At 42.3% G+C, this 13,160-nt stretch overlaps 1 protein-coding gene across 14 annotated transcripts in view; it reads left to right on the forward strand.

The window, feature by feature from the left end:
* Positions 1-13,160, forward strand: part of arid1aa (AT-rich interaction domain 1Aa) — a 40,837-nt gene that overhangs the window by 11,537 nt on the left and 16,140 nt on the right. For 4 of the 14 annotated variants that reach the window (XM_080427429.1, XM_080427433.1, XM_080427432.1 and 1 more), the window contains exons 6-14: positions 93-182; positions 1,722-1,892; positions 2,866-3,190; positions 4,272-4,417; positions 5,020-5,102; positions 6,966-7,178; positions 7,780-7,984; positions 9,098-9,248; positions 11,685-11,854. In XM_080427429.1, the coding sequence (XP_080283555.1) occupies positions 93-182; positions 1,722-1,892; positions 2,866-3,190; positions 4,272-4,417; positions 5,020-5,102; positions 6,966-7,178; positions 7,780-7,984; positions 9,098-9,248; positions 11,685-11,854 (1,554 nt within the window). Of the gene's footprint in view, positions 1-92; positions 183-1,700; positions 1,893-2,865; positions 3,191-4,271; positions 4,418-5,019; positions 5,103-6,965; positions 7,179-7,779; positions 7,985-9,097; positions 9,249-11,684; positions 11,855-13,160 lie in introns of all 14 variants that reach the window. The other 10 variants (XM_080427421.1, XM_080427431.1, XM_080427430.1 and 7 more) reach the window with 5 other exon arrangements.

A 13,160-nucleotide genomic window follows, 5' to 3' on the forward strand; every position in this document is an offset into this window, starting at 1 on the left:
GGGCCCTGTTCGGCCTTAATGTTCAGGCCTGTTGAGAACTATTCTATACTCGGTACCACTAACACATTCATGTGATTCCTCTGTGCTTTTAGGGACCCAGATCCCCCCCAGGCCGTCGAGCGTGCAGTCGGATGGCTCCCTCCACCCATCCATGAGCCAGTCCCCCATGGCACAGGACAGAGGTACAGTATGCATGGAGCAGCACATTTTGATGTAGTTTTAGCAGTAGTCTTTTGAATAAAATGGGCTGATTTTCACTGCATGCCGAAAATAGCAGATCTTGTTGTGAGCTTTTAAATCATTTATTTTCAGTCTGTGACACCCGCATGCACCCATGATGACTTGTCTTAGTTCTACTGGATCTCTTCTCCACTAGTCCCTCCCAAACAATTTGAGTCTAGTTTGGCTATTCTCGCTCATTTGGATTCCATAGAAGCCAGCATGTCTACTATGGAAACATGTTGCGCAAAGAAAATAACCGATCTACAAGCTCTCAATGTGTCATTGGCCTTTTTTCGGTTATTTCTTTTTAAGATTAGAGCATTTTCAGTGGTCATGTTCCAGAAGCATCTTCCATAAAACCTTGAATAGTCTCGGATATTTTTGAATAGCCAAAGAAACCTAAAATGAAAAGAGATGCGTTCCCGGATTTAATGGGTTAAAAGCTCTCCACTAATGGGCCTGGGATCAATTGTAAATGTGAAAGAACTACAAGAGCAGAGTGCAGTGCACTGTACACTCTGCTTTTAAGAATGCAGTTTTGTGTTTGTATTGTAATGTTTATAGATCGACCCATGTGTTCGATCAAGGTTTGTGTTGTAACGTCAGAGACGGATGCATTCTTTATTAGTCCTTGCGCCAGGCAGCCATCAAGACACAGAAAACACACAATATGCATTGACGATAACAATACTCCCTTACAGAAAGAATTTGGCAACCATTCATGGTTAAGCAGAGGATATCACTCATGTTCAGAACTGAAATGTTTGTTCAAAAGTCATATACTTGTGGGGACCAATTATCTCTGAGGCCGATGCTTGCATTGCATCCTCGGCACTGTGTACCGTCGTCCTGATGGCACGAGGCGGGTGTTGACTGTATAGCGGGGGGGGGGGGGGGGGGTGTTCCGTCACCACCAGGCATGTAACGATTCACTCAACTCACGATACGATTCGAATCACGATACTACGTTCATGATACGAATTTTCAAAAAAGAATTAAACAGAAAATTTGTTTCCAGACAAATGACTGAAAAATCTTTTTAAAATTGTTTCTCCTTCACAAATCCAGTATTATCTTTTTTTTTTCTACAATACCTTTTTTCTCTTATCCTCTTTTCAATACAGTAGCAAACTTAAAAAAAAAAATCTATTCTCTTCCCTTTTTTTCTATGCTGTTTCCATCGCGATATATTTTTTATTAAATCGGGTTAAATTCTCACCAGTTTGAATTGATTTTAATCGATTTACGATAAATCGTTACATGCCTAGTCACCACGAATACCTTGTCTCTTTCTAAGTTACCCGGGTCTCATACTTGATGATGTCATACTATCAAGTTGAACTCCAGCTATCTTCCTGGAAACGTTGATCATTTGTTTTATTACTCACAGATTGCTATTGTTCTGCTTTGTATTGTTATGTAACAGATGGAGATTGAACCCCTATTCTTTGTGGCTTTGTATTGTCATTTTTCATCAGAGTTAACCGTATGTTCTCCAGGGTTTATGCAGCGAAACCCCCAGATGCCTGCGTACGGCTCGCCTCAGTCCGCCTCCGCTCTGTCGCCACGCCAGTCCTCAGGTGGACAGATGCACCCAGGGATGGGCCCCTTTCAGCAAAACAACTCCATGGGGGGCTACGGCCCTCAGGGAGGACAGTACGTCCCCCAAGGTGAGTCAGTGGGCACCGGGTGGACAAAAACAGACTGGGTGCCTGGCCTGCTATTATTATTAACCCGTTGAACCCCAGCATCCATCCATATTCTAGGGGGGGAGGGGAACATTAGCCAAAAATAGAAGATCTATAAGCTCTTGTAGATCGTCTACTTTTGGCGAAGAGATTTGGTGTAGAATAGACATCTATAGTACAGAGCCTAATGAGGTCCAGGTTGACTTAAGTCTGGAGGGTGGCACTCCATATTTCAAAAGGCTACAGATGGAATTTGTTTGTTTTGTTTCTGTTTTTGTGTGTGTGTTTTGCTCGATTCATAAATGCTTCCCGTGCATATAAACATCAACAGTCTGTTGTTGCAAAGTTGCCCCCCTGCTCACTTCCTGTAGCCTATGGTATGCGTTTCTTTGCCTCGCAGGAATTCCGTGCTATCGCCCCGTCCCCTCCCTCCGACTCCAGAGCGTCTATTTATAGCGGTTGAAGCACAGAGTCAGCTGACGTAGCAGAGCCTCCTGTCAGTAGAGCTGCCGCTGTGACGGAGGGCTCTGTGTGCTCAGGGTGCACAGCTCGCACCGCTAGTTCCCACTGGAGGGAAAAAAGTCAGCCTCCCCACAGCTCCTTGACAATGGAAAAACTCGGCAGATAGACCAGTGCTTCTCAAACGTTTTTAATTCTAAGGACCCCCATAACTCTTGAGAGTTTTACAAATGGAACCACTTTGTACGACTCTCAGTTAAGGACCTGTAAGGATCCATTAGGTTCCTAGCTATCAATAATTTTGCTGGGGGACCTCCTGGAACCGCCTCGAGGACCCCTTCGGGGTCCCCGGTCCCCACTTTGAGAACCACTGAGATAGACAGACCCACTGTTACAATTAACGATCTTGGGAGATGTAATTCAATTTGTGTTTGTGACGGGAATCGCGACAAACGTTTTAGAATCTGTGTTTTTTTTCTTCCTGTGCCATCCTCAGGTTATCCTGTCCCCCGGCAGCCTGGCCCTGGCTACGTCAACATGCCCAACGCCAACTACGCCGGGCCTGGCATGGGCCCGATGAATCCCATGGCTGGTCAGGGCGGGGGGCCACCGTACACGGGCATGCCTCCCGGACGGATGCCACCGGGCCAGATGGGCACGCGTCCCTACGGGCCCAACATGGGCCCTAACATGGGCCCCAACATGGGCAACATGCCACCTCAGGTGGGCTCGGGGATGTGCCCTCCTCCGGGCATGAACAGGAAGGCCCAGGACGCCGCGGCGGTCATGCAGCACGCCGCGACCAACTCCATGCACAACAGGTAGGCAGTGGTGGAAAGTAACTAAGTACATTTACTTAAGTACTGTACTTAAGTACAATTTTGAGGTATTTGTACTTTACTTGAGTATTTCCAATTTCCAATACTTTTACTTCTACTCCACTACATCTCAGAGGCAAATATTGTACTTTTACTCCACTATATTTACTTGAAAACTTTAGTTACAAGTTACTTTTCAGATATAAACTATGATATAATGAAACATACATTAACCACTTTAGCCCTATTTTATACGTAGGCTATTTGAAAATAGCCGATCTACAAGCTCACAACGCGTCGCATCGCGACGCGTTGTGAGCTTGTAGATCTGCTATTTTCAAATATTTAGTACTTTTACTTTTGGTACTTTAAGTACATTTTGATGCCAATACTTTTGTACTTTTACTCAAGTAAATTTTTAATTCTGGACTTTTACTTGTAACAGAGTATTTTTATATTGCAGTATTGGTACTTTTACTTAAGTAAAGAATTTGAGTACTTTTTCCACCACTGCAGGTAGGTTACGTCACCTCATGTCAACAAACCTTTAACATGGTTCCTCTTGGGCTTCGAGTGACCCCACAGGCAAAAGAGCGACAGGAGAACACTAAACAAATGATAGATGAGCATATAGACATAGTCTGACAACAGAGGTCTCTGAATTCAAAATATTGAACTTGAAAATATTTGTTCCCAATAAAAGAGCGCTTTCCACATCTATTGAAAAAACACGTTATTGCGTTCCAGACATATTCACGTCTTCGCCGCTGATAGCAGCCATTGTTCCGGTGCTCTCCATCTCTTGTCAAGTCGATGGATAGATAAATAACTGCTGTTTAACCCATTAAGACCTGAGGCCACTTCTAAACATTTTTTAAATTCTAAAAAATAATTTTCACGATTTTTCAAAAATAGCAGATCTACAAGCTCGTAGCGCGGCACTCGGTGCCGCGCTATGAGCTTGTATATCTGCTATTTTTGAATAGCCTAAAGAAATCTAAAAGTGACACAGATGCGTTCCAGGTATCAATGGGTTAAGTAAGGTTCGGCTCCTCATATATCTCCTCTACATGCATCCACACAGGATGCCTGGGTACCCCAACATGTCTCCAGGCATGATGGGCTCCGGCCCGCCTTACGGCCCACCCATGAACAACATCCCCGGCATGATGAACACACAGGGTGGGCCTCCGTTCAACATGGGGCCAAACATGTCCAACAACTCTTCTGGTGAGTTACTTACTTAACTTTTATTTGTTTATTTGGACAGGACAGTACTTATCAATGAACACAGCAAACAACATTACAGCAGTAGAGTGCACACATTACAAGTAAAATCACAACAAGGCAACGCTAAGAAAAGATAATATGTAAACGGCCGACTGCAAGACCATTTATGTGCACAATTTGAAAGAAAGTTGTGCATTGAAGTGTCAGCAGGCAGTTTTCTGCTAGTGCAAAATGAATGTCGATTGCAGCAGTGAATGCAATTATAATGGTGGTACAATAGTCTTACAATAGTGTTGCACGACATTATCGGTAGCGTATAGAATCGGACGATATTTCATTAAAAATGGATTTTACCAATATCTTTGCACCGATATTGACCAAGATTTTGGCACCGATATTTCACCGATATTGACCGATATTTCACCAATATTGATGCAGTAATAATGAAAATGAAAAATAAAATAATTCAGCAACGAGCTCAATATAAACATAATGTATAATAATGTAATATATCGGTATCGGGCCGATTGACCCTGCATATTATCGGATATCGGCCAACATTTCAATATCGTGCATCTCTAATCTTTCCTCCTGTGTTTTAGGCATGGCCCCGAGTCCAGAGATGAACAACAAGATGAACAACAAATTGGACGGGCCCGTAACGCCCAAACCGGAGACCAAAAAGGTTTGAGTCGTCCTGCTGATTGATACTTTAAAACATTTGCGTTGTCCACGGAGACGGGGTTCCTGCGTGTCGTTTAACCCGTTAAAGCCGGGAAAGCATCCGTGTCATTTTAGATTTTACCTTTTTTCCACACAAGTCTTCTCTTCTGGGCAGGGATCTGCTGTGGATTTTTTAGCTTGTGGAGCTCTATTGTAATGACGTCACGTCACATGCACGCATGTGCACATAGCCACTCAGCTCAGTGCTAGTTGAATACTGTATTCAACAGTGTGATGGATTATTTTTTTAACCCATGAAGACCTGAGGCGATTCTTTAAAAAATTCTAAATCCTAACAGTTTTTTGAAAAAAATCAAAAAAATGTTTTTTCAATATTTTTCAAAAATAGCAGATCTACAAGCTCATAGCGCGGCACTCGGTGCCGCGCTATGAGCTTGTATATCTGCTATTTTTGAATAGCCAAAGAAATCTAAAGTGACACAGATGCGTTCCAGGTCTTAATGGGTTAATGTAATTATATTTCTTATTATTTAGTTTTTTTTCTTTATCAGCAGCTGGGAGGCCACAGGCCTTAGGCAGGCTTAGGCTTTGCAGTAGCGACAAAACGAAGTTTCCTTTGGACGATTCGGTGGCACGGTGATCGTCATTTGTAGATATTCGCAGACAGTGAAGCAGCAGAATACTAGGCCAACTATCTGTCTGTATGTCGGTTTATACAGTGTAACTGTACACATGCTCGAGTAATGTTATGCAAAGCAGCCAGGTAGAGGGGCTATTGTTCTAGGCGTTGACGGCGTGTTGACACGTCTTCCAGGTGCGTGCACCTCCTTCAGAGCTAGTGGCGCTGCGCTCCACTTCGCCCCCACCGGCAGTACACCCCCCGCTTCTGGGGGTCCCTGGCCCAAAACATTTTCAGATGCGGGGGGTCCGCGGCCATGTTATATATCAATCAATTTTCAATCAATTTTGACCTTGACATGACATTTTTTGAGAACTACTGACTTAGAAGGTATTTGTATAATCAGCCTCGGGTCTTAATGGGTTAACTATGATGTGATTTGCTGATGCGATGAATAATATCCCAGTAACTGAAAACGATGTGCGCTCGCTTTAGTCCTAAGTGTTGTATAAATAAGTCGATACACATCACATTCAATGGCCGCTATTAAAATACACCTCACATTGAATGACCGCTGAAACCTTCAAGTTGCACGAGGAAATTGTTTGTGACCTTGTGTTCTGTTGATTGATGATGTGGTGAATTAGACGGTTTGACTGTGAAACCGTATGTACCACTGCTGGCACAGCAGCAAAACCAACCACCCCACAGTCAAAACATAGATAATAGGTGGTCTGTGACTCTCCAATATTGAGAGTCCGGCATCGGACTGAAAAATCTGGCATTGGCTAATGTATAGTTTCTCAATAATTACATTTTATTCCCCCCTCCTTTTATTGTTCACATATTAAAGGAATAAAATATTCTGCAAATGCCTTCTACATCAGTAGTTCTCAAACTTAAGTGCCAAGGACCCCCTAAAATGATATGTGTACTATTTGGCTGTGCCTCCCTCCCCCCCATCTGAAAGTTTTTTTGTGGCAGGAAACCCCAGAAGAGAAGATTTGTGTTTTAAAGGAAAAGCTAAATGATTCAACATTTTTCAAACACTTTCAGGATTTTTCAAAACCGATGCTTTCCCAGTTTTAATGGGTTAACTCAAGTCTATAAATTGACTCTGTGTTGGAACTCTGAATAATGTGGGGTAGGGAGGGAATAATGTGGGGTAGGGAGGTGGGGCCGTGTTGTATTTATTTCTTCAGTGTTTCCAAAACTAATCAGGGCCTCTTGTCCATTCCTTTTAAGAAGAAGTCCAATTCTTCCACGACGACCAACGAGAAGATAGTCCGCCTGTACGAGCTGGGACCCGAGCCTGAGAGGAAGATGTGGGTGGACCGATACCTGGCCTTCATCGAGGAGAAAGCCATGGGCATGACCAACCTGCCCGCCGTGGGCCGAAAGCCCCTCGACCTCTTCAGACTCTACATGTCTGTCAAAGACATCGGAGGCATGGCACAGGTAGGCCTGTCTGTCTGTCTGTTGCAATTATTACATATTAATCTCCTGATCACAATAATTGCAATTATTTTGCACAACCGTCATAATTAATTGTTTACATTCTTTCTTTTGTATGAATTCTTCTGTTGAATTTTTTTTTATATATAAAGAATTCCAAAATAGTGGAAATGGAAGATATATGTGCCATTTCCAAAATGTTTGAACATTTATGAAAGTATGAAATTATTAAATACATGGCCTGTATTGGTTTATTTTAGATTATTGGTACTGGTCATTGTCTGTCAGTCATTTACTTTTCATATCTGTCCTGTGCAATTTTTGTTTACAACGCATATAGAATTGTATTTTCAATTTATATATGTCCCAATGTTCAATGCCAAAAGCACAATTAAATCATTAATGGCAATTATTTGTATGCCAAATAATCATCACCTAAAATGTTGTGATCGTGATAGCCCTAGAAACAGGTGTGCTTCACTTTTCACACATCGTCACGTAACGTTAAGTGTTGCTCGTCAGTGTGTGCCTTCTTCACGTTTGTAGCGCTGTGCTAAAGTTGCTCTCGTCCCGTTTTCCTGGCGCGCCGCCGCCTCCTCCTCAGGTGAGCAAGAACAAGAAGTGGCGTGAGTTGGCGACGTCCCTGAACGTGGGCACTTCCAGCAGCGCCGCCAGCTCCCTGAAGAAGCAGTACATCCAGTGTCTGTACGCCTTCGAGTGCAAGATCGAGCGCGGCGAGGACCCGCCCCCCGAGATCTTCACCGACAACAAGAAGAACCAGACTCCAAAGGTCCAGCCGCCCTCTCCAGGTTGGAGCCCTGCTCTTTTTCATGTTTCCTCCATCTCTCTCTAAGCAATCTGGGAACCCATTCGTAAAAAAAAAAGTGGATTTTTTTTTTCTTTTCCTTTTGTCTCTGAGAGGGCACAACCTCCTTTTTTTTGTTTAGAAACAGGAACTTGGTTTGGCTCCTCCCCTTTCTTAGTCCACCTCCTCCCGTGTGCTTCTGTGTTTATTCCTATTAACAAAACAACACTACATGTTTAGGGCAGTGGTGCTGGCAGATTCTGCTGTTTAGCAGAATTTGTCTTGAGAGATTACGCTTTCAGAGTGTCGTACTTATCAGGGCGCCATTTTTTTTTTGTCATATTTAATTCCTGCTAAATGTCGAGAACCGTCGCTGTCGGGTGGAAACCGTTAACCGTTAAGAAAATGGAAATAAGAACCTGTGTTCCAATCGATCCAATGTAGTTGTTCTTTAGTCACAATCTCTTGGTACTACTTTTCATTGGTTAAATATTTACAAAAACTCTCACACTCACTTTCACTTTCAAAAATTTCACAACACACAACACAACATGAAAAGGTCAGATATGGAGATAAAGGTTTTCTGCTAGACGGTGACAATACGAAGTATAATGCACGTGACACTATATCCATATCTTACAATATGAATTGAGTGTCAATATGCATTGAACTCAGAAGCCCTAATGCTTATTCCAATGCAATTGAGAGTCAAACTTTAATCTTAGGTTTATTATTTGCACACACAATGATGAAAGTATGTAGATTGAAAATAATTACAAAGCAGATAAGAAATGTGCAGGAGATAATAATGCAAATAAAACCGCGGCTTGTCCTTTGAAAAAGTGTAAATTAAGAAGGAAGCGAGACATTGAGTAAAGAACAACAATAATAATAAAGGGAAAACAAATGGTTAAGACAGAACGTGACAAGAGAATTGCAAGAGTCGTTGAGCTGAAAAATTGGTCGTACAAGTCTAATTATAGCTTCTATCTAGTATCTAATCTTACCTCTATTTAATATTCAACCTGCTGTGTTGCAATGTCATTAAAGCCCTGCCACTTTTATCTTTCTGCTTTCCCTCTCTGCTGTCTCTTCTCTCTTGCGCTCCACACTGAAGCGTCCCTGTGTTCCACAGCGGGGTCAGGCTCCTTGCAGGGCCCCCAGACGCCCCAGTCCACCAGCAGCTCCATGGCCGAGGGGGGAGACTTGAAACCCCCCACCCCGGCCTCCACCCCTCACAGCCAGATGCCCCCGATGCCACCTGCCAGGTGAGGCCCGTTCCACGGCAAGCAAGGGGGGGGGGTTGACGTCACCATCGTCACTGATGATGTCATTCCAGCGGAGAGGCTTTTTCATGTCAGACAGATCTTACATTCTACGGATCCGCTTTAAAAGGGATAGTTCACCCAAAAAATGTTTTGTCGCATTCCTAATTTAGGTCCGCTGGTCATCAAATTATTGGTTTAGGAACCAATAATTTGATGACCAGCGGACCGGTAGGCAGCGGTTCCAGTCATCAAATTGTTGGCTTAGCAATGCAACAAAAACAAAAAAAATATCAATGAATTCAAGTCTCCATGGGGTGACTAATCGATAGAGAACAAAAAGTCATTTTGGAGGTGAACTATCCCTTTAAGCGTTTAGCTTCAACTTGGATTATAAAAAGCTCATGATAAATCAGGAGGACGCTGGTGATAGTGCTCAAGACAATACTCCCGTGATCCTTGAGACGGTGCCAGTACAAGAGTAAAGCGCCGTTCACAACAAGCACGATAACTATAACAATAACTATAAATATGTCGTTTTTAAAAACAAATCTAACTGAAGTGGATGGCACAGTCCACACACCACAACTATAATGACGACGATAGTCGTAAACAATGTCGTTTGGATTACTTTTAGAGTGATGTTATGATCGATGGAAAAACATTTGACAGCTGTTTGAAGGACATCTGGGCTGCAACCGGACTCATTCAAAGTTTTGTTATGAAGGGAGATGAGGTGACGATGCAATGAATGGCTAACACTAGCTGGTAGTAGGCTAGCTGGCATTACCTTAGAAAGAAGAGGAAGTCCGCACACTGTTGACGCTCCAGCGACCACAATTTTATTTAAGGCTCACAGCACACAACGTTTCGACCCCTTCGGGTCTTCATCAGGTATGAGAAGTGCAGACATAGGCAGGTTAAAATAGAGAGCAAACAATCAAGTCCCAGCTGTGTCGGGGATAATGGACACACCCCCCCATCTTAAGGGGACAGGCTACAAACAGTATAATGAGTAGAGAAACAGAAAATCAGTTCATTTTTAGAAAAACAGTTAATTTTTAGAAAAATAGAAATTCAATTCATTTTTTAGAAAAATAGAAATCCAATTCATTTTTAGAAAAATAGAAATATAGAAATTCATTCATTCTAATTCATTTTTAGAAAAATAGGAATTCAATTCATCTTTAGAAAAATAGAAATTCATTCATTTTTGTGACATAATGTAATGACATAATGCAGCACAATACAGTTTTAAGAGGCAAAAAAGCCAATGGACTAATTATAGGCAGTACAGGGGTGTTTTTGGGATCCCAAAAAAGACACATTAGGCATAGAGCAATAGTTTAGCAGCTCCCAAATAGGCATCACTCAAGGCCTAGATGCACAGATCAAATAAGCGAACGAGTACACAAATATGGTACCATAGTGAAGGCATAGACAAAAAGACAGTATAATAAAGAGAACTTATAATAAAGAGAATAGCTGGAATTACCTCTCAGGTACAACTATCTCGCCTCCTTATAATTAATAATAGTCAGATTATCTGATATATCCTGCTGCATGCGTCTTTCAGCACCACTGAAATGGTGGAGATTTCTCTCTCTCCTTCCATGTGGGCTCTGACTGGCTCGGACACACAGGCTCACACAGCTTGTCTGTGCAGTGCGTGTTTGATGCCACTGTTCACAGAACTTATTGTTCACAAGTGTGGACACTCACATAATTATCGTTATAGTTTTTGTGCTTGGTGTGAACTGCCCGTAACCCACTTCAATCCGGGAACGCATCTGTGTCATTTTAGATTTGAGCTATAACCATTATTTTGTACTTTGGGCTATTCAAAAATAGCAGATCTACAAGCTCATACCGCGGCACCGAGTGCCACGCTACAAGCTTATAGATGTGCTATTTTTGAAAAACCTTAAAAATGTGTGCAAATCTATGAATATATATATATATATTTGTTTTTTAAAGCGAACATTTTTACTCAAATGTGTGCTTCTGGGGGGTCCCTGGAAAAAAAATATTTTCAGATGGGGGGGGGTCTGCGGCCAAATACATATAATTTTGGGGGTCCTTGACATGAAAAGGTTTGAGAACCACTGATATTACAGCAACATAGGTTTTTCAGAAAACTGTTAGGATTTAGAAGACATTTGTAGATGTGTTCCTGGATTGAATGGGTTAACAAACCAAAAAAAAAGGTGAAAAGGATGGGAGGAAACAAATTACTTTTCTTTTCATCCTCTGTTCATTCTTCTCTTTGTGACACTAGAATGACATGTCAGTAGAACAGCTTGCATCTAAAAGCAGAGGAAAGCAATAGCAGGAGACTAATGTCTTTCTCTCATTTGACTCACCCTCCACTTCATTCATTCTCTCTCTCTCATCACCCCCCCCCCCCCGCCCCCCCACCTGACACTCCTTCTCCTCTAGGAGCAGTGTTAGCCTGCAGGACCCCTTCTCTGAAGGGAGTGACCCTGCCTTCCCCAGGAGGAACATGACTCCCAACTCGGGCTACCAGTCTGGCATGAGCACCCCGGAGATGCAGGGCCGCATGGGCCCCTACGAACCCAACAAGGACCCTTTCAGGGCCATGCAAAAAGGTGGGCACAGCGTCTTTGGCCAATTATATTTAGTTGCTGTCGGGCAGAAACCTCTTTAACACATTGACTGCCAGAATTATTTCATTTTTTTTTTTGCCAGTGCCAGAGTTTTTCATTGGAAAAAAAAAGTACTCAGGAGCCGAAATACAGCATTTTTAAGTTTTAAGTTAACAAGGAAGTGGATAGGAGTCTAGATCTTCAACTAATCATATCTCCTTGGTCTTTGGGTGAATTTTTTTTTTCACTTCACGTAGATCTACGCGATTGGCACGTGGCGGCTTTAAAGCGGTTCGCGTAGATCTACGTGATTGGCAGTAGGGACTACACCATGAATTAAAAAAATAAAAATAAAATTAATATCATATTTTTTATGTCCCTCAAACGTTTTTCAAAAGGTTTGAGCCTAAATCAAGCCTCAGATATACTCATTCCAACTAACTTCTCTCTGGCTTATAAAGCACTTTCACCTGCAATACCACATTGTCCTGTTTGGCACGGGCGCTATTGAGCCAGTTTGTATGCATGTTATCTCCTGGTTCTGTGTGGAAAAAGTTTTTTTTGGTTGGAACTGAAAAACGGGAGGGATTGTGTCACGTCAGGGACCAAATCAGTTTGGCCTGTTTTGAGACCAATTTACTGAAAACCACAGATTTGCTGTGAAAGCCTGAGTGTTCAAACTGGGGTATTTTTGGGGATAAAAGAGAGGTAGGGGAGACCAAAAACACACAAAAAAGAAGAAAAAGTTAAAATTCATGGTGTAGTCCCTTTAACTTTTTGGTAAATTAATGCCCTACTTGATCGTATTACAGCGGCACACAAAAGCATCCGCAAGCTCGAAACATGGTGCCAAGCGACGTGTTTTGAGCTTATAGATCTGCTACTTTTGCTATTTGAATCCTGAAAAGTAACAGTTTTGGACATACAGTATGAGGTTTCCACCCGACAGAGATGATATTTAGTAATACCCCTGTCTTGCATAGAATGGGGCTAAAATAACTTTACAAGCGGCACTATTGTATGAACATATTTTTATGTTGTCAGTATCTGTCGATTGGTGTAACAATGTCTTTTTAACCTTCTTTGTATGATGGCTGATGGCAATTAATAATACAAAATAAAAATAAACTAGGGTGGACAAACATTTTTAGGCGAGAGAAAAAACATGAATCACTTGGACCCTTGTGTCCCATGTTTTGGGGCGAACATTCAGTGAAAATCGCCGATCTATAAGCTCACAACGAAGCTTGTAGATTGGCTATTTTCGGCACAGAGATTTGAGGTATTGAGGGAAATACTAGAGTATTCT

Source organism: Gymnoscopelus braueri (assembly GCF_963280865.1).
Source record: "Gymnoscopelus braueri genome assembly, chromosome: 4".
Taxonomy (NCBI): domain Eukaryota; kingdom Metazoa; phylum Chordata; class Actinopteri; order Myctophiformes; family Myctophidae; genus Gymnoscopelus; species Gymnoscopelus braueri.